Consider the following 20,174-nt stretch of genomic DNA (forward strand, 5'->3'; position numbering starts at 1 on the left):
ATATTATTGATCAGCCAAATGTACTTGTAGCCCTGCCAGAAGTGGTCATCACCACTGGCAATGAACCAGTGGCTCTTGACTACCATCCTAAGCATACAGGATTCCACCTCACCCTATAAGGGTGTACCATGATAGCAAGCAGTCTACCTCATGCAGTCAAAGTCTGCTGCAAAACAATATCAAACTTGCATTCCACAAAGATCTAAAGTTACTGGTGAAATAACAGCCCACATTTGCTTGCAGCTTGTTCCTGGCAATACAGATCATGCTTACAGCTTAGTCATTTTCTGCTCAACCTAGTTCAAATACTAGAGCCAGATTTTCTATGAGAAATTTGAGAGTCACCACACCTCTACTGATGGTACACTGGACACTGTTGTCCAAATAACAGAGTTCCACTATACCTCATCCCTCTATCTGAACTGCTGTGGTCCTACCTTCCCTCATCACATCAGCCCTCTGTCATGTTCTGTCACCAGCCCGATTTAGGCATCTAAACTAATCCAGGTTCCATAAAAGATACAAAGTAGCTAAGGACAGAGTTCCTTCTCTTCTGTTGAAACACCATTTTCTTACACACAGAGGGAAAGTGCTTAACCATACAGGCAAAGTTCAGCCTTATGATAGAGAAATCTTTGCTCTTCCCTAATCCAAGTACACTGCTGAAACCAGAGCTTGTTTCAACTAGAAAGGGAAAAACTTGGTACACAAACATGAATACCCAACTTAGATAAGGTGTTATGAATACAGCTCCTTTTGCTTAACCTTAGTACTCTGCAAGCAAGCAGGATTTAATCTCACTGACATGTAGCAACAAATTCAGAGCTGTTTGTGTCTGTGGACCATATACACCCGAGCTGCAAGGCTAGCAAAACAAAAATGGTACCAATGTCTGAGCTAGAAATTAACACAACCTTGGCATACTGAACAAGATAACTACCAAGTAAAGCGGGTAACTTTTTAGAACCAGAAGATTCCATTAGCAAAACAAGTTTAGTTCATTCTTCTACTCAAAGAGAACAAACCAGATAAAGTTCAAGGTATGAACTTGGGTAAGCCATTTTCTTACATCAGTAATCACAAGTTCACAGAATCCCTGTTTTGCAATCAATTATCTGTGTACTACCCTGTAGTCATAGGCAGCATATCAAATGGTGGGGGTAGAAGGGTAAAAAAAGATCAGCAACTGAGTTAAGATGACCTGAAGCTGCCTCAGAGTTAGAGATTTTCATGCCAGGCTGTACAAATATGCAGGACTTGGCTTACTTTCGGTCTCCACAGAAGGAAAAAAAAAAAAAACAAAATTAAACCCCCCAAAAAACCAAAAGATTCCACAAATATGCTGGCTTTGTGATTTCATTTAATTAAAAATGTACAGGTAAGATAAGTATTGTTTCCTTTAAAAGTTAAACCCTGATTAGATGATGCAGACCAAAGGAGAGACAACATACAATGATTGCTGTTGAATTCCAGTGCCACGGGTCAGGAAACAGAGCTGCCAGCCAACAGCATCACTGTTGTCACCAGTAATTTGACAGAGCAGATTTGCTACTGGACAGGGTAGGGTCAGTGGCAAGCCCATGACACCAAGATAATAAAGACTGTCAAAAATCTGCACCATGACTCCGGAGGGCTCTTGGTTCTGCATCAGTGCCTGCTCTAATGCAATCAGACACCACCTTGCTCAAACACCGTCAGCAGCACTGTGCTGAGTCATAGAGCCTGTGGGGACACTGGAGCTGCAGGGCCTGCGAGCGCTCGCTGCACTCAGCCTGCTGCAGAGCTCAGCTCTCCAGTCACAAAAACCAGCAGTGCAGCACTGGGAGCCCCTCAAACCCAGTGAAACAAGGGAAGCCTTCAGCTGAAATAGAGAGTATCTCAGCATCTACTATAACGAAGCAAAGATTAAGGTTTTTCAGAGGTCTTTACAATTCCTCCATACAGATACAACAATTCCCCTATTTCCAACCGTCTCACGGCAGTCCTATCATAGGAAATCTATGTGGAATAACAAGCAGCATATCTGCAAGGAAGTCATCATTGCAAAAATCAGACAGAAGCACAGTTAACTTTATTTGTTTTCAGAAAAATCTACAGTGTGTTTGTCTGTGTGTAAATATATATCAGTCCTTGGAGTATTTCAGAAAAGGTCAAGAACAGGATATGCAAGAAAATATTAGCTGCTCTGAATCCTAGCACTGGAATATCTTTAACCTTCTTCAGCTAGCAGGGGTTATTGGTTTCTGACCATATCTTCCACCAGTGCGGGTGTTTCCATTTCTCTGAGCCTTTTCTTTCTCTATAGCACTTGGTAGTATATGCACTCTTTGCAGTGAAAACAAGCTGTAAAATTCAGAAGCTCTGAACAATGACAGGCTAGCTCTAAGCCAGTAGTTATTTCAAGACCCAGCTCTCAAAATAAAGTAGAACTATGACAGTACCTCACCATGATAAATACACAGATGTTCAAGAAAGTGTTCAATAAAAATTACTTTCATCTGAGGGGGAAAAGTAAAAAAGTCATGCTACTAGAGCAAACTAGACATCTGTTTTAGAAAATTAATCCTTGAAACCACCACAGCATGATTATGAGTTTTTTCAGCTGCCAGCACTGAATGGTACATGATTTGTGCCAAGTTTTTCACTGCTCTTGCTTGGTTGAAATGATTCTCTAAAACACAAAGATTTAAAGAAGTTCCTTGATTCACATCAATATCTGAATACTAGAAAAGCTTTTGTTCAAATGTTACTGAAAAGTCACATTTCAAAGTAAAAAATGATTACTAGATGCTCAGACCTGTTAACAAAATAGCTACAGCACCCCTTGGAATGACCTCTTCCACACAATAGGCAATACTCATTAGTGACCTTCAATGCAGCAAATCTATAATACCGCTGGCACAGCAAAAAGGCTGCTGCATGCAATTTAATAAGCATAAAGACTGCAAAATAAACAATGAAAAAGAAACTGACCTTAAGTTTAGAATGCTGAAAATTAGACTCTTCCTGCTCTTCGTGCTGCACGGAGTCAGCTCTCTCCCTCACACTTCTATACCCAGGACTGGGTATAATGTACTCTTTTCCTATGTCGATGTCTTTCATCTTCTGTAAACGCCAGGGTTTACACCTGTATTTTCACCTCAAGTGTCTGAAAAATAAATAAATTCCCCTTCATTATGTGCTGTGCCCAATACACCAGTTACTTTTAGTCACCCATTTTTAAAGTTTATTTTCTGAATAAAAATCAGTAAGCAAAATGAGTTATAGTACAACAGAACTATAATAACATGACTTTCAAAGTCCACACAAAACTAACTTCTTATGAACTAGTTTAAACATACCCTGAGGTAATCAAATAGTACAATGATCCTCAATGCACTAGAGCGCTGTCATACTTCCTTCCTTAGATCTCTGAAATACAATTATGCAATCTGACAGATTAAAGTAATAGCTACAGCATTTAGCTGAAACCCTGAGAAACTTGATGGGAAGATCAAATCTCCAAAATCTTTTGTAAAGAGTCTGAAATTGCATACATCCAATAATTTATCAGTACAAAGTTTTGCAAAACCAATCCCTCTAGAGAGATGACTTGATAAAATTAGTCAGTATAAACACTCAAGAGAAAACTACATCTCTTCTCTATAGCACTGCTCACTTACTCCATAGGTTTGTGCTATAATTAAGTATAGGCATGCACAGGAATGAGTCACACCTTCAGTGCTGCAGGTTTCCACCCAGTCTATCAAACTGCACTGAAAGGTCAGAAGGAGAACCAGAGTCCGGAAGACAAAATCACTCCCCACTGCGAGACTCTGTTTTATAACTCCGCTTTATTGCATTCTGCCGCTCGCCTTCAACTAAGGCGGTGGGAGACGCCTGGTTGCGCTAGGCTGGTCAGACTGCACCAGCAGCTCTGCCGGGGTGCGCGGGGCTGCCACGGCTCTGCCGCCGCCGCATCGCCGCCTTCGGCAGCGTGGGGCTGAGGATGCTGAACCCGCGGGCTCCGCGTCCCTCCCGCGGCGGGGATGCGGGGCAGCCCCCCCGGCCGGACATCCCCCAGCAATCCGGGGGGAGCCCCCCTCTGCTCTTCCCCCGCCTCCCCGTGTCTTCGCCGCACTGGCGTAAAGACGGGAACCGCCCCGCCCAAGGACAGGTGCCCCCCGGCTGCAGCTGAGGCGGGACGGAGCGCGGCGGGAGGGGGCACCGCGCAGCCCCTTCACCGGGGAAGAGGTGAGGGGACTGCTCGACCGGGCTCCTGACAGGAGAGGGGACAGCAAAGCCGCCTCCTTATCACACAAAGGTTCGCCCGCCCCGGTACCAGCCCCGCTCACCTCCGCCCGCCGACGGCCCCGCCGCAGCTTCTCCGCTCCACGGCCGCGAACCCAAACAACGCCGCTTATAGCGGTTCCGGCGTCCCTACTGCGCCTGCGGGCGGGCGCTGCGGCGGCCGCTCCTTCCTGGCGCCCCATGGGAGATGTAGTCCGCTCCTCAGAGCTGGACACTCACTGACTGCTACAGTGAACTACATTTCCCTCAAGGCCCCGCGCGGGCGAGCTCCGTTTGGCCGTGCCCCCGTCCCGCCGCGCCCCGCCCAGCCCCGTCCCGCCGCCGCTGCCGCAGCGTGGGGGATCTGGAACGTTCGCCGCCCGCCGGGGCAGCCCCGCGGCGGGGCGGGCGCACCGGGGCATCGCTCCGGCACCGCAGCTCTCCGCTCCGCTCCTCACCGCTCGGGAGGACGGCAGCGAAATGCATTGCAGTGCAATGCAACGCAGCACAACGCAGTGCTGTGCTGAGCCGTGCTGTACCGGGCGGGTACCGTGCAGTGCGGGAAGGACGGCTCCTTCCACCGAGCCACTGCCGGTGGGAAGAATTGGGGTCAGCTCTGTTCGGACACCGCACACGGAGCCGAAGGGCTGGCTCGGTGCTGGAGAGGGCCAGGGGTGTCTCGGTTTTCCCCCGTCGCGGCGCTCCCGGCAGCGGGGGCTGCCGCAGGGCGCTGCCCGGTTTGCAGAGGCGGAGCGGCGGCCTGTGCTGGCCCACAGAGCACGAGTGGCGGCCTCGGTGTCCGCCGCTCCCGGCCGGCCCGCGGCTCGCATCGCACCAGCCTGTCATTCGCTGCCGGTTATCTACAGTCCCTCGGCCGGGGAAAGTGCGGCGTGCCCTTATCCGGGTTTAACCTTGGCCGCAGCCGGGGCCGCAGTCAGTAGCGGCTCCTGAGCCGCGGCAGCCACTGCCGCAGGCCCGCGACGCGCTTCCCAAGGAGTCGGGCATGATTCCCTCGCCAAGCCCCAGCTGTGCCCTTCCAGCTCCCTCAGACCACCTAAAGGGACGGGGAGCTTGTCCCAGGGCTTTCACAGCCAAGCTTTGCCGGCTGAAAGGGATGGAAGCTGCAGCTGTATGTCCCTGTGTGGTGGAGGACCAGCAGTCCTGCTTCCCCAAAAGAGTGTGACACAGGGTGTCCAGCCCCCGCCTCAGGGGAGTCAGTGAAGAGATGGACAGAGCTGCGTTTCCTCTCACAAAGGGCCGTAAATATCCTTAACAAACCCTGAGCTGTAGCTTCTCCCCTGCTGCGTTTAAATACCCTGTCCTCAGCTGACATCTTCCTTCCACCAGCCAGATTTGGCTGATGTCTCATTTAAGTGGTTTATGTAACGAGTGCCTGTTTGCACCGCAGTCCTTGCTCTCCTGTCAGGAATGTTTGTGAGAGTCAGTTTGATAGAAATGCTGAAATGAACTCAGGTAAAGAAGGGAGATGGGAATCTGGAAATAAAAGTGGGACAGAATATTCCTTCCAAGCCCACAAGCCAGAGGTGCAGGTAGAAGGTGTCACCGTACAAGTAACAATCCAAGGACACCCGTAAGGTACCAGAAAATCCCTGCAGAGTTCCTTGACATACATGATCACACATCCTGCAGAGCTCTGACTCTATTTCTGGAAAAAATGAGAATCAGCTCTATTGCAGGTGCTCTTAACATTTTGGGACAGGGAAACTGACAGACAGACATACCTTGCCCTGATACAGCGGCCAAGAACAAATATAGATGCTGTATTTTTCTGCAGACACTTCCCCAGGGCTCGCAATCATGCAGTTTCAGATTGGTTGGACTGGCATTTTGCTGGGGAAGGCACTCAAGGTGCACTTCATGCTTTATAAATGCTATGTCCCAGCAAAATGTGGATTTTAAGACAGAAGCCAGGAGGCAATTTACAGTAAGTCCCTGAACAGTCATTAAACTGACCTTTGTCTACACCAAACATACTGGAACGCAGGGGTGAGTTGTTGTTCAAATACTGAGCTGTGTAGTTAAACAGCGTAAACAAAAATGACAAAGCATGAATGATGGAGAAAATTAAACTGTGTTAAAGCTTCAAGGTGAATCACTGATATTTCAGGGTGTTGACCTGAAATTGTTCTGACTGTGAGCATGCCTTTGGCCCCTGGGCTGTGGAGGCAAACAGAGATGTTTTTGGAGGTGGCTGGCTGTTTTTTGAGCTGCTGATAGGTTGAAGCCCAAAGGCTCTGCATCACATGCCTGGAAAGGAAGAAGAATATAAACCTCCATTATGCCAAAGTCATTACAAAATGTGTTCAGAAAGATGAGCAGAGACCGTTGTTTAAGCCAAGGGAGCCAGAGCCCTGCCTACACTTGTTCTGTCCTCTATTTCTTCAGTGCTGGAGGAGATCTGAGAGTAAAAGGGAGGACCTGAGTGATAGTAGAAAAGTGCTGGTAGGTAATGATGTGTACACTCCACTCAGCTCTGGGCAATGGGCTGGCAGCAGCATCAGGAGTGTTTTCACACCTGTGGTCCTATGAGTACATTCTCCCTTAGTACGGCAGTGGGATGAAATGCTTAAGTAGGCATAACCCACTTTTTAGTGTGTCACAAGTCTCCTCCAGCGTTTGTTCTAAAGGCTATAAATGTACTGGTGCTACCAGCCAGAGGAGTTACATCTTTAGCTCCAGTGGCAGCAGCTAATGCTTGTAGTGCTGCGAGTCCTGGATTCATCCCTGAGGGATGGGAGCTGTTACATAAACAAGGCCTGTACAGTATTAAAACTTGCCCTGATTCAAGATCTGGGATTTGCTGTAATCAGCCCTGACTGCAAAAGAAAAGCAGAGCCAGACCAAAGAGCCAGAAACAGCTTCAAAGCCAAGGCCTGCACACCAGGGTGAGGAAGCAACACCTGAAAATTAGTTTTCTTAGAGGTGTCCAGAAGGTGCTCCACTCCACCCCAAAAAATCATCAGCAACAAATCTAAAGCAATGCTTGAAATCAAAACTGATTTGAGCCATCAAAGCAGAAAATGGAGTATCTCTAGACTGATCAGGAAAACCAAGGTTCAGCTTGTGGAAGTGTTGGTCTTTGTTCAAGACCTGTTCTTTCCCTTCTCCCAAATCCCCTTTCCTATGTACCTCATACACAGATGACATCATCTTCTTACCCTTTCCCACTGGGATCCTTGGTCCAGGGTGCTGACACTTGCATTTTCAGCATGAGTTTCCTAAGTTGTCCCTCCTGATGAGCATGCTGACAGTTGTTCTTGCTAGTGGTTTTCTACTCTCTTGCAGATGAGAGCTCTCAGCCATGAAGTGCAGAACTCATAGATTAATTGGACAGCTCAAACAGAAGTCCCATGACCAAATTTAGCCTGTAGCACTGCAAACCGTAACAAGTCCAGAAATAGGGAGGTCTGAAGAGACTGCATTATCAGTTTGTTCATGATTCCCTATCCCTGTGCAGCAGCCAATCTTTTATTGTCCATCATGTCCAAGTCTCCCTCTCACACACAGACTGTTCAGGACTTTGAGCTCCCAGAGCAGTCTGAAAAATTTCCCATAGCACTGCAACTACTTCAGGTCACTCTTCCTGAAAGTAATAACTTAGACTCAGCTGGGCCACATGAGCACCAATCCATGTGGGCAGCTTGGCAGATTGAAATAAGCTGCCCACATAGGTAGGTATATGTTGCCAACAACTGGAGGGTAGAGACATTGCTATTCATTTTCCTTTGTATCTTGTATCCACTTTCACAGTTCCAGAGGAAAGAAATTTTTTGTAGCAAAAACATCAACAAGACCACTGAAGGTAATCCTTCTTAATCCATCATACTTAGCCTACAGAGTTAACATCCCCTTGCAGAGACAGGGAGGGGGCAGAAGTCAAGGTGGTACTTGTAGCAGGGCTGTCACAGACTGCTGTGGCTTGCTCAATCATTCCCCTCTTCAATCTCACTAGAAAATAAGCTATCTGGGGACATCAGTGGGCTGGGTTTGTCACGTGAAAACCGTAGTCCAGTTTCCTGCAAACAATGACGTTAATAGTAGTCAGTATTTCACAATAGGTCATTATTGTTACAGCAAGAATTGGTGACAGTTGTTTTTAATTCAAGAAAAGTTATGGTATCTAATGGATTTGGTCATGGCTTGCAATTGAAGAACCAGAGGCACCAATACTCCCTGCACATATTTAGTGTTACTAGCATCAGAGTCTTTCTAAATATCCTTCTGGATAATCTAATCTATCCTCCTGGTCTGGCGAGGGTCATGAGCGCTGCCCTCCAAGCTGCCCACAGCAACACCTGGATAGACACAACTGTCCATGCTGTGCCAGGCATCTCCCTGTCTGCTGGACATGGATACTTGTCCACAAGACTATGCACACACCAACCAAACACAATTCATGCCTACCTGGTTCCATCCAAACACACAGCATGGGGGCTGATAACCTCCCTAGATTGACATAGTACCAAAACCTTTCCCCCATCCCAGCCATAGTTGCACAGAGAGAGGTTTGCACACTTGGAGCACTAAAGACCCAGTACCACAAGCTGAGCATTTCTTGGAACTCAGCATTTTCCATGCAGCTACTCTGATTTAGGGCATGAGAGGCACAGGACCTTGTGGGATGTTCAAGACCTAATCAAAACCACAGGAATCCCTCACTTCACAGAATGGGTACTCTCTGAGCTCTCACTTTTTCATTACTGCAGTCTCATTGTGCTTACAGATTTGAAAATGACTCATCCAGGCATTCAAGTTCATGTGCTTTATGTTGGTTCAGTGCTGAACAATCTGTGTTGCTGATCAGAAACTGCTGAGAGTGAAGGCCAGCTCACACAGCACAGTGAAGAGCCATTATTTCCTTGCCCTTTCCCCAGAAAAGTACTCAAGAGGGATATGTTCGGAACTAGAGAAAACAGGAATCTTTCTCTTTCCTCCTGACCTATTTTAGCAGAAGGAGTTCATTAATATCTTAATATACCTGTGCATTTGGCTTTCCTGGAAACAAACTGTACTTGCTTGATGTTTGTGCAAAGCTGTTGGTAGTGTGGGCGTTTGCATTGTGATTATGCTTCAGAGGATGAAGCTCCTAAGCTGATCCAGGCAGAGATATCACTCCAGGCTACAGCAGTACCACCCATTGCCTTCCTGTCACTTCATGTGGGAAGATGAACTTTTCTAGCCAAGCTAACGGTGTTTTACTCTTGTTCTCAACAGCTTCTACAAATAGTCATGCTTCTGCAACAAATGCTTCTTGGTGTTATTTTTCTTTTTTCAGGTTTTGATCATCCTGCCCTCTTTCTGCAGCATTTATTCTTGTAAAAGTGCAGAAGTAAACGGTGTAATGCTGCGCTGTATCACACAGATTAAATTTGGTTTGTAATTCATCATTCAGGTCGGGAGGAGAAAGCACTGAAAAAGTATCTTATTTCATATGCTACTTTCTTTGGGTTTTGGGAGAGTGGGATACAAATAAAACCCTCCCAACACAATTAGCAGCAACTTACTCAGAACTGTTTTTTCTTACAGGGAAAATCAAGAGGATTTCAAAGCTGTTGCAATGTTTGAAGTGTAATCCAGCGCAGAAAACCAGTTCAAGGCAGTTCATACTTGGACTGATTGTTCAATTTTTCTTCTATAAAGCTGATAATTCAGATGACAAGATCAATTCAAGGGCAAAGAACTGCCCAGGGACCAGAAACCGGTGCAGACCTACATGGGTAGAGAGTTTCATGATTTCAACGCCTTGCACCACACCCACAGCTAAAGAGTAATCGATAGAAGTCAGCAGCATGGGTCAGGCTGGAGCCTGCCTGCTCTCACTGGCACAGCAGACTGTGTTGTATAGCTGGTTATTTGATGAAATTAGTGGAAAGGACAAACAGTGCTGTGATGAAAAAGCTGGAGATGTGTCTGGATGAGCATTAATGGGCTGGAATGCATTCTAACTATACCACTCTGGCTTTGGGAGTTAGGTCCTTTCAGCTGGATCCCTGGTTCATTTCCCATAGTCTGCAGATGTGCAGCAGTGGCTTTGGTTAGCCTGAGGCATGCAAGGAAAAATGCCTCTAACCCCTTTCCAAAAGCAGCCCAGGATTGTCCCCAAGACAGGGCATAGAAAAGGGGAACAGCCACATCAGAATGTTGTGTTCAGTTCGGTTTGCTTTTCTCAAACAGTTTTTGGGGTGGCCAAGCAGCCATGGCTGCGGCTGTATGTAGGCTGTAGCAGAGGGAACTGGTTTAAGCCTCACAAAACCCAGAGCTAGTGGCCAGAGCATGATGCAGGACGACCTTCCCACTAGCACCCAGGGACATGGTCACCGTCTGCTGCCAGGGCAAAGCTGGGCTCTGTCCACTCCTCATCCACCTCTGCAAAAACAAACCTGTGGGTCCACTGAGGTGAAAGTGTCACTGCTTCCAGCTGCATGGAAACAGCAGAGCCAGGCACAGCAGCAAGGTCACTTGGCTGGCCTGTATGGGGATGTGGGTTCCTTTTAGTTGGCTGTTTATGTGGCTGTGCAGAGCCTGCTGGATGGGCACCAGCAGGATGTACCATGGAAAAGCGATGAGTGGATGCAGCAGTGACAGTCCTGTTTAAAGTGCAAAGTGCTGCCTGCTGCTGCTCTCTCTGCCAGCACCCACAACGCTGCAGCTCCTCTGAGCAGCTCCTCGTCTATGAGCTGCACATCAGACATGGACAGACACCACCTCTTTCATCTTCCAGCAGATGATAAGCTTGCCACTAGCCATGTCTTCACTCCCATTACCCCAAACCCTCCCTATTTCCTATTTGTTGAGAAGTGGCCCTGCCAGCAAAGGGTCTTGGGGATGCTGCATAGCAGTGACATCCAACACCTTCCTCTGCTGCTTTGTCCTCCCCCAGGACAGAGTTCGTGGGTGCCATCAGCTCTCTCACCACCTGTTCTCATCCTCTGCAGAGATTCTTGCTCATATGGTCATTACATACCTCACATCTGCGTCCTTCCCTACTCCTGGCAAGATGGGATGCTTTCCTGGTGCCTGACAGTGGGAATGTAAGGAAGACACCGCAGGGACTGCCACTACTGCTGGAGTCAAGGTGTCTCTTTCCCCATGTGTCCTAAAACCCTGGGGCTTTTCCACAGTGGAAATATAGCCAGCTTGTATTTGCCTCCATGCTCTCAGGTGCCCCTCTGAGATGCATGGGAAGGGTGAGCCAGCCTAAGCAAGCACACAGCAAACAGCCTGTGGGGAGGAGGCCATTCTGTCCTATTGGAAACAGCATAAACAGCATGACCGAAAAAGCCTTCAAAAAAGAAAAAGGAGAAAAATAATTAAAAATGCTGGGAGCCCCTGGCGGTGCCTGGAATCCCACGTGGTGGAGAAAAGGCCGTCTGGGATGCCAATTTTGGAGCTCGCCAGTGCAATCAGCCAGTTTTAGAAGCAAATGAGGACAGCCAAGGTCAGAGAGCGTTGGGCCTCTGGGATTGTCGCTGTGTGCTGAAAACTGGGAGGCAGGAGAAGCTGCAAGTCAAACACAGCTCTGTCCTTGCTGCTGCAGCTGGGGCTGGAGCTCTCCCAGGTCTCAGGGTGGCCAAGCCCAGGGGCTGGCCTGGCTGCACACAGGGGTAATGGGGGAAAGAAACTGGGGTTTTAGGAGACTCCTGCTTGGGGCTGCAGGGGAAGGCTGGCAGTTAAGTGTTCAGAAAGCAAAGTGGTGGGAACTCTAGGGAGCAGTGAGTAGTTATCAGGGCTTGGGAGACTTGCTCTGTTCTGCTGCTGGGGGAGAAAGCAGAAGAGGCAGTTGTCTTCTGCTTTCCCCTCACACAAAGAGCAGAAGGTTTCCTGGGATTTCCTCATACAACCCCCCTGTGTACATCTTGTTTTGCTGAGCTAATTGCTTTTGCTTCCTCGGGAAGTGCTGCCTGAGCACCAGCAGCCACCCTGCACTGCCATTACAGCCCCCAGGCTCCTCAGGAGTTGCATGCTGCCCTCTGTGCATTGCTAACCCCAGCCACACAGGGTTTGTGTGGGACTGGCAGAGTGAGTGGATGCGTGTATGTGTCCTGGTGGAGTCTTGGCCTCTGAGCAGTGGATTAGAGCCACAGTGCAAGGAGGCTGGGTCCCAGTCTGGGTGTCCATGGCACTCATTCAAACCTCCTCTCATTGCTTCAACTAGTGAGACTATGGGGACAGCCATTGTGGGACACCAAAAAATTTAGGACAAAGCCTAGGCAACAGCCTGGTTGAGGAATGGTGAAGCCTGCAATGAAGATGTATATCCCAAAAAGATCAGTCTGAAACTTAGAGGCTGTTAAGGCTGCAGAAATCCCTGAAAAGGAAGGCATACTGGTATAGGTTTGTTTTGCCACACAGAGACATGTCACGTGCCTGTCCCATGTGCTGCAGGCAGGGACAATCCCCCAGCTGTTCTGAGCTACAAATAGGAAAAGCCCCCTGTGTAATCATGGCTTAGGTCAACTGGAAACAAAGCACTCCAGCTGCTGTGTGCTGCTCTCCATTGCAACTTGAGAGGACAGGGACCCCCCGAGCTGTGGCTTCAGGGATGAGAACAGTGCTTGAGGAGGGCCAAGGAACTCAAGGGTCTGCAGCCTGGTAAATTCAAAGCACAGTCCCACAACCCCACAATACTTACAACAACAAACAGCCTAATATGACAACCAGAAAAATCTCCAGGCTCCCCCTGCCCTCTCCCCAGGACTGCGAGTGCAGCACGTGGGAGCTGGGGGTTGTAAAGCCCTTGAAGCATAAGAACCACTTCCTTCAGAATGCAGTTACAGGGTGAGAGCAACGAGACAGTGGTGAGTTCTTGGGGTGGTCAGCAGCTTGTTGTGTGACCACAATTGTACCACATCTCCAAATTGTGGCTCATTTCCTCCTCCTAAAAAATGCATGACTGCTGGAAACCATGGGATAGAGGCAAAGGAGAGTCACTGTATGAAAAGCAAAGCAAGGTCTCAAACCACTGCTGGGCAGAAGTTCATCCCCATGAGGGAGCCACCTTTGGCTTCTTCTTAAAGACAAAAGATCGAAACAGTTTGAACTAATGAAACATACACTATTCAGACCCAGCTCCTTGTTGAAGTGAGGCACATGTACCATCAATCACCAGCTGCTCCTGACTTGAAAATACAGCAGCTCCTCATGTGGGTGGGAAAAATAAGCTCCAGCATTGTACAGCTTTTGTGAATCCTACTGCTGCCTCCTCTGTCTTTAAAAAAGCCAGGATCTGCACTCTGCACTGCACTTACTGTGGCTACAGTCTTGTCTGAAGTAAGTTCAACTCTCAGGATTCGTTTTTCACCTTTCTGTTTCCTCAATGTGTTTGCACTGATGCACAGAGATGGTTTTAAACAGATTTTACTGCAGGCATTTATCAGATCAATCAGATCACACCCTGATGTCCTGGCTGCAGGCAGAGATGTGATTTAGATCAAGTTTCTGTCTGAATACCTGTGTCACCTGTAGGTAAGAGTAGGCCTGGGTAATGTCTCTGCAGAGAGAATCCCTGCACCATCCACCATGGCAGGGAAGAGCTGGGCTCTGGCTGTTCATTTAGAGCTGCATGCTCTGGGCTCTCCTGTTGCATCAGCCCAGAGAAGTTACTGCAGTCATGGTATCTTTGGGCTTACCTTTGCCCTGTTTTGCACTTCATGTCATTGCAGATACCCATTCAAAGTTCAAGCTGGGTCTTTACAGATATCCCTACCCAAGAGGCTGTGACTCCCTGCACTGCAGGGGTCATCTGTAAGGGCTGAGGATCAAAGCTGAGTCTTATGATCCTGCTAGGTGAGTTTATTCTCATATAGGGTATTGGCACTGCAGTCGTGTCTGGAGTCCCTCTTTGGAAGTAGAGGCCCTCCAGTGGGGACAGACAGCCCCAGAGGCAATCCAGACTGGCTCTGACAGCATTCATCAAGCCTGGCTGGGTTGGGAGCTGTCTGAATGCTGAGGAAGGAGTATATTCCTACCTGGTGGAGATAATAATTTCATTTCATCTCAGGTTTGTGACAATAAACAATTTTGATAACTATAAGGCAATCAGGGGTGTCAAACCTTGTGATTGGTCATATCACCAGTGCTTTGGATTGTGGTTGAATGCAAAAGGGTTAAAAGAAGTAGAAATAACACATCTGTTTAGGGCACCCAAGCCAGCACTCAAATGAGAGAGCTGCAGACAAGTGGAGACTGGGAAGCTGCTCCCAGAGAAAAAGCATCCCAATTGCCTGTGCCTAATACTCCCACTGATGTGACAGAAAGTGATGGGAGCACTGAGATGAATTCCTCCATGTACCTTAGGTACAGACCCCCCTCACATGTCTGAGCACATTGTGTTACAGCATTATTAATTGCTTTGACTTGGAAGAAAAAGAAAAAAAGAATCTTTAATCTAAGAGACTTTCTCTTTTCTTGTTTCCAGTGTATTACCTTTTCTTTGGTATCTACTACAGCTGGAATGACCACATCTACCCTACCAGGAAAAAGGTCATTAATCAGCAACTTCCTTCAACTTTTCTGCAACCATGTGCATGTTGCACTTTGAAATACATCCCTGACAAATTAAAAGAAGTGTTGGAATGAGTCCATGGGAAACATAAGTTCAGTAACCAGATCTGTAGTATACAACATCTGTCAAGATAACGTGATTTCTCAGCAGCTTTGATGTGCTGGAAGGGGGCCACTGAGTTCCCCTGAGAAAGTTTCCCTTCATTCTCTTTATTAATTAGATCTGTAGGCAGCCTCAGCACAAAGATTTTCTAAACCAAAACCTTGGATGCATGAACAACGGAATGGATCCTTGAAAAAGCACAGTTACTGAACATCACTCAGTTCCCAGACATCCTTAGAAATGTGAAGCCCTTTGGTCTGGAAGTTGTAATAAAGGTGCCTTTCCTGTGGAGCTCCAGGCTCACAGGGAGAGAAGGGTTAAAGGAAATGTTCCCTCTCCTCTGAACAGGGCCCTTGCAGGAAAGGCAGCGATCAGAGCACAGATAGCTGTGCCTGGATCAAAGCTCCCCCTCACTTGTGGCAGACCAGGCAGTGGGAAGCAGAGCTGTCTCGTTCCTGAAATGATGCATCTGGGGCCAGCAGTGGGGAGAAGGCAGAGGGATGGACTCCTCCTCATTGTGCATCTTCTCCAGGCAAAGTTGGGGCTGCTTTGAAGGGAATGCTACAAGAGCCCTTTTCATCCTCTGGACAAGTTGAGAGATGAATAACCCTGCCCTTGCACAGGAGTGGAGCAGCCCCATCTCAGAGCAAGGGAGCAGGAACAGAGCAACAATTCTGGCTGGTGCCTGCTCTGTGTTGATGACATAAGGCCCCAGGTGGGAGGAAGTGGAGGGATGAGCTGGAGCCAGATAAATTGTTCTGAAAATGAGGGCAGTCAGACAGTGACCAGCCAACCTTCTCCTGGGTATTTGTCCTGGCTGTTTAGAAACAGGCAGTTGCCTCCTTGTCCCTGGCAGCCCTAATGGCACCATGGGTTCCCTTCTCATGATGCAGGTGACGCTAGGTCTTGTCCCTGTACTGCTGTGCAATATGGCATTTCTCTGCCCATCTCAACAATCCCAAGGTTATGGTTACCCAGCCCCACACCTTTTTCTCTCTGGCTCAGCCCACAGATCCCTTCTTAGGAGATACTGAGCCTGTCTGGGCTACCCCAATATACCTCCTTGGAGGTGGGGGGGGTCGGTCTTCCCAGCTTCTCTTGGTACACATATCCACACATATCAGAGCTGGAAATGGGTTAGTTGGGAAAACAGGAGGCAGCTCTGCTACCTCCCACCTTATGTACCACTGAAGTGGGAAAAAGAATCTGCTCAGAAGCTGCCACCCCATTTCATATGTCTCAGTGCAGAGACAAACAGGAGCACAAAGGTAGGGTTTGAAGGCCAGAGGTCCCAGGAAAGGAGGTGTTGCTGGTGCAGCAGCAGAGCAAAACATTGTATATGAATAAGAAATACCGAAAGGACAGGGGAGCTCTGCAGAGAGAGGAGCCTTGCTCCAGGGTGTTCATGCTCAGGCAGTCCCCATGTGACCGGGAGTGCCTGTCCCTGTGACTGCTCCAGCACTGTCCCCCACGGGAAATGTGCTTTGCTCTTCAGGCTTAAGCAGCTTCTGGGGTCACACAGGGTGGCTGCCTCCAGGGACTGCTGTCCCTGTGGCTGGAGCACATGCCAAGCTCAGATGGCCACTGCCTCATTTTCCACCCCTGAACAGGGTGTTCTCACTGAGCTCACTGAGGAGCCTGTGCCTGCCATGACCAAGTCCTCAATCTCTAAGAGCGACCAGAGGGATGAATCAGCAGAGGATGGAGCCAGAGCATGAGCAGTGATAGTAGAAGGGCAGCACAAAGGTGCTCCTGGATCTGCACGATGGTTACCTGGGCAAGACCATGTCTGTTAGTTGGACATGAGCACCATCACCCTGGGGCTGGTGTTTCTCCTCAGGAGAGCTGCTGGTGAGGAATCATGGAAGCAGTGTCCTGAGGGATGAATCACATCACACAGAATTCATCCATTAACTACTTATGAAAACTGGGAGGAGCTATTTCTTGCTGAGGCCATGTGAAGAAAGAAAAATCATTGCAAGCAGGAGAAACTGGAGCAAGGCTTGTAATGAAAACTCAGCTAAAAATCCAGGGCAGTATATCCTACTGCTAAGCCTGTGTCTATGAGGGCAGGGCCTGGGACCAGGAAAAGTCCCAAGAAGAAGTAAATTAGAGAGAAATTTACCCTGGGACTTTGCTGTGCTTTCCTTCTCATTTCAGGTTCCTGAGCTCCAGGCAGCAGCAGACAGACTGTCACATGGATGTCCCTTCTGTAAGTAAGCAGAGGGGCCTCTGCTGTCCCCTGTCCCCCCAGGGAGACCTGTGCCACACATGGGGAACCTTCTCAGCTTAACATACCTGTGTGGCATCTAGAGACACGGGATGAATGTCCACCATCAGCACCTCTCTGCTGTAAATGCTTTGCTCCTTGCAAATGGACCCCTCCAGCTCCATCTCCATATTCTGGCAGCTGGGGAAGTGCTGATGCAGCTCCTGCCTTGTTGCATGTCCCAGCTGGTACAGCAGCTGAGTACAGGGAGTTGTGGTAGCCCAGAGTTCAGGCAGCAGTAATGCATTCTACCTGTTAGCAGTTGAGGGATGCTGGGCACAGAATCCCCTGTGGTGGAAAGCAATACCAGAGAGGTCTGCAAGCAGCACCCCAGGAGAGCTGGAAACCCAGGGGGATGCAGACAGGGTGGCCACATGTCTGGTTCACCTTCTCAAGTATGTCAAGCCAGGAGCCAAGAGCGGATGAAGCCCAGCAGTTCATCTGGCAGAAACCCTCTGCTGAGAAGCACAGGAGAAACCCAAATGAGCAAAGAGTAGATGAATAGCCTGTGAGTCAGTATCCCTGCTGTCCCTGCTTGGCCAGAGCCCAGGGCGTGGGAGGCAAGGAGGCAGAAGGGTTGGGGTGTAGAATCTGTCTGGCTTTCATGCTTACTAACTTACTAGTGGTCTGCAATTTTATTTTTCCCTGCAGAATTTGGTTCAATGCTCAGGTAAATCTCGTGTCAGGTACAGAGTCATTCAGATGTATAAGAAAGCTGGACAATGTCCATGTCCTGCCCATTGCCTATCCCTTCTCCCCAGGGCAGGAGCTCCTCCAAGGGTGCTTGGGGCAGGCAGACCCCTTTCTAGATCTGCCAAGTGAGCATCAGCTGTCCTGGCTAAGTCCAGGACACTCTGCTGAGTGCCCAGAGTTCTGTGTGCTGGGGTTCATGGCCTGTGCCTGTCACATCTGGCACTGTGTGGGAATTGCCCCAACAAAACCAGGCTCCCTGACGCCATGGAGTGGGCCAAGAAGAGCTGAGTTTAGGCACTAATTGCATCCCTGACCTGGAGCTGAGATGACAGAAGTCGCACAGCTCTGCTGAAGGCACAGAAGGATGCTCTAAAAGCATCAGAGTTGCTGGCCACCAGGCAGGACATATGAGGGGAAATGAGCCTCATGTTAGGTACATGGTCCTTCCATGCAGATTTCCTGTGATCCTCCTCATTGCAAATCTCACCACTCTGGAGACCCCCTGATTCCACTCAGCCCCTGAGTGGGGTCTCAAAGCAGTCTAATATAGGACCAAACCCAGAGCTGTCTGCCAAGGCTTAGATATGCCTCATTGACCATTGTGTCTACGGAGGGAAACAAACAAATGCTCAGAAACAAATGAAAAGAGAAATTTTTTTAAAATGCAGGAACAGGGACCAGAAAGCTGTTCCAGGGAGCAGAGCATCCCCACCAGGCTCATCATTCCCAGAGTCAGTGTCTGCTGCCCTGTACAGGGTGTATGCTCTGTCCAGGGATATCCAAGGATGAGGCAGCAAGGAGAAGTCCCACAGTCTCTGTCTTCCCACCACCCTGCCCAGTCACTGTGGGATACTGGGATTGGCAGACCTCCAATCAAATCCAGTTCCCTCTCATTTCAATTTTCATGAGGTCATTTCAGTTTTAAAAGCTCCCCTGGAATTACGTTGCTTTCAGAAAATGTTTGGCCTGGGTGCTGCTGGCCTGCAAGTTCCCAGTGAGACCAAAGGGAAATTGCAAAGCCTGAGGAATATTTATCAAGCTGATTTTGAGTTTAGTTCATTAGCAATTACCTTGATTTGTCTTTCCTTGTTCTTGCCAATTTACCAGGGCAACGTCTTGGAAACTCGCCTCATTTGGAGAGAACAGGATGTAATTAGCCAGATAATCTGCTGGTTCCCCTGTCAACCTCTCTGTGCCCGGTCCCAACACACGCAGTGGCTGTGCAAGCTGGATCAGACCTGATTTCTGGTGCTGTTTATGCACTTAGTGCCACATAAGCAGGAACTAAGATGCTGTCCTGCCCTCAGGCAATGACAAATCCACCTTTTGGATCACTCCTCAGGCTGTGACCCCTGTGCTGAAACCATCTGGGACCCTTTGTTCTGGGGTTAGTTCCTTTGCCAGGGCAACAGAATTCCCAGGGGTATGCAGATATTTATTTTTGAAAAGGATGGGGATTATTTATTTCCCATGGGCAGCTAATTTATATTTTCTTGTTGTGTCCATCCTTGCTGCTTTTTTCCAGACCACTAGCTAAGGTCAAGCGACTCAGCCGCAAGTTGTGGCACAGCAAGAGCTCAGTCACAAGTCACTGGGCACAGATGGCACCACGTAAGTGATGCCTAAACATTTTAACTGCTCAGGGAAATTTCAGGGAATACCCAGTGCTGCAGAGTCCTTCAGAAGACAGAGGAGACTTTGTTTTCTACATCGGTCCTGGACCTGCAATTCAATCGGTGGGGAGGAATACCGCATGTTGCCTGTTACAGCTTTCTTCCCTTTACTAAAGACCCCTCAGCAATGCTACGGGGACTGTGTGGCACTGCCCATGACATTGGGGCAGTGCTGTAGGTCTGTGGTTAAGTGGTGCCTCCCTCAATTTCCCTCCCTCAGGATGGAAAGGCCATCTGTGTGTGCCTTGGGCTGATAAGCGCGTGCCACCTTCCGCCCTTGGGAGAGGCCCTGCTACGGAGGTGGGGGTGCAAATGCCCTGTTTCTCTCAGACCACAATTGAATTTGAGACTCTTTCAGCCTTTGGCTTGTCACTCAATAGCAGATGACAGCAGTGAGGACCAGAGCAGGGCATCACAGTGTGTCAATTTATGGGGACTGAGGGGTATGAAGAGAGGCTGGTGAGGTGACAGAGCAGGGGCTGTGAATGCCTGTCCCACGTGGAGGGGCAGAAGTGTGACAACGGGGCAAGGCAGCGAGCACCAGCCCTGGAAAGGGCTCTCCGGCTGCCAGGCTCAGGACCCTCCATAGCCCTTCTGCTGCCGTCCCATGAGGAGCTCCCTACAGAGGTCTTTCAGCCTGTTT

General features: G+C 48.8%; 1 protein-coding gene and 1 long non-coding RNA gene across 11 annotated transcripts in view; both read right to left on the reverse strand.

Moving 5' to 3' along the window:
• ABCC5 (ATP binding cassette subfamily C member 5) overlaps window positions 1-4,602 on the reverse strand; it is a 46,506-nt gene extending 41,904 nt beyond the window's left edge. For 5 of the 10 annotated variants that reach the window (XM_086844670.1, XM_086844669.1, XM_086844673.1 and 2 more), the window contains exons 1-2: window positions 4,335-4,558; window positions 2,974-3,148 (exon numbers count right to left, since the gene is read on the reverse strand). In XM_086844670.1, coding sequence (XP_086700796.1) covers window positions 2,974-3,102 — 129 coding nt within the window. In that variant the 5' untranslated portion in view covers window positions 3,103-3,148; window positions 4,335-4,558. Of the gene's footprint in view, window positions 1-2,973; window positions 3,149-3,341; window positions 3,414-3,662; window positions 3,682-4,334 lie in introns of those variants that run through there. The other 5 variants (XM_086844676.1, XM_086844679.1, XM_086844678.1 and 2 more) reach the window with 5 other exon arrangements.
• A 1,740-nt stretch (window positions 4,603-6,342) lies between these two features.
• On the reverse strand, window positions 6,343-8,306 carry LOC147651332 (uncharacterized). Its single transcript, XR_015274671.1, has 2 exons — window positions 7,449-8,306; window positions 6,343-6,537 (listed from the first exon to the last, which is right to left on the reverse strand). It is a non-coding gene; the product is annotated as an uncharacterized LOC147651332 (long non-coding RNA).
• Window positions 8,307-20,174: the final 11,868 nt, after the last annotated feature.

The sequence above is a fragment of the Cyanistes caeruleus genome, chromosome 10, assembly GCF_971803275.1.
Source record: "Cyanistes caeruleus chromosome 10, bCyaCae1.hap1.1, whole genome shotgun sequence".
In the NCBI taxonomy this organism is placed as follows: Eukaryota; Metazoa; Chordata; class Aves; order Passeriformes; family Paridae; genus Cyanistes; species Cyanistes caeruleus.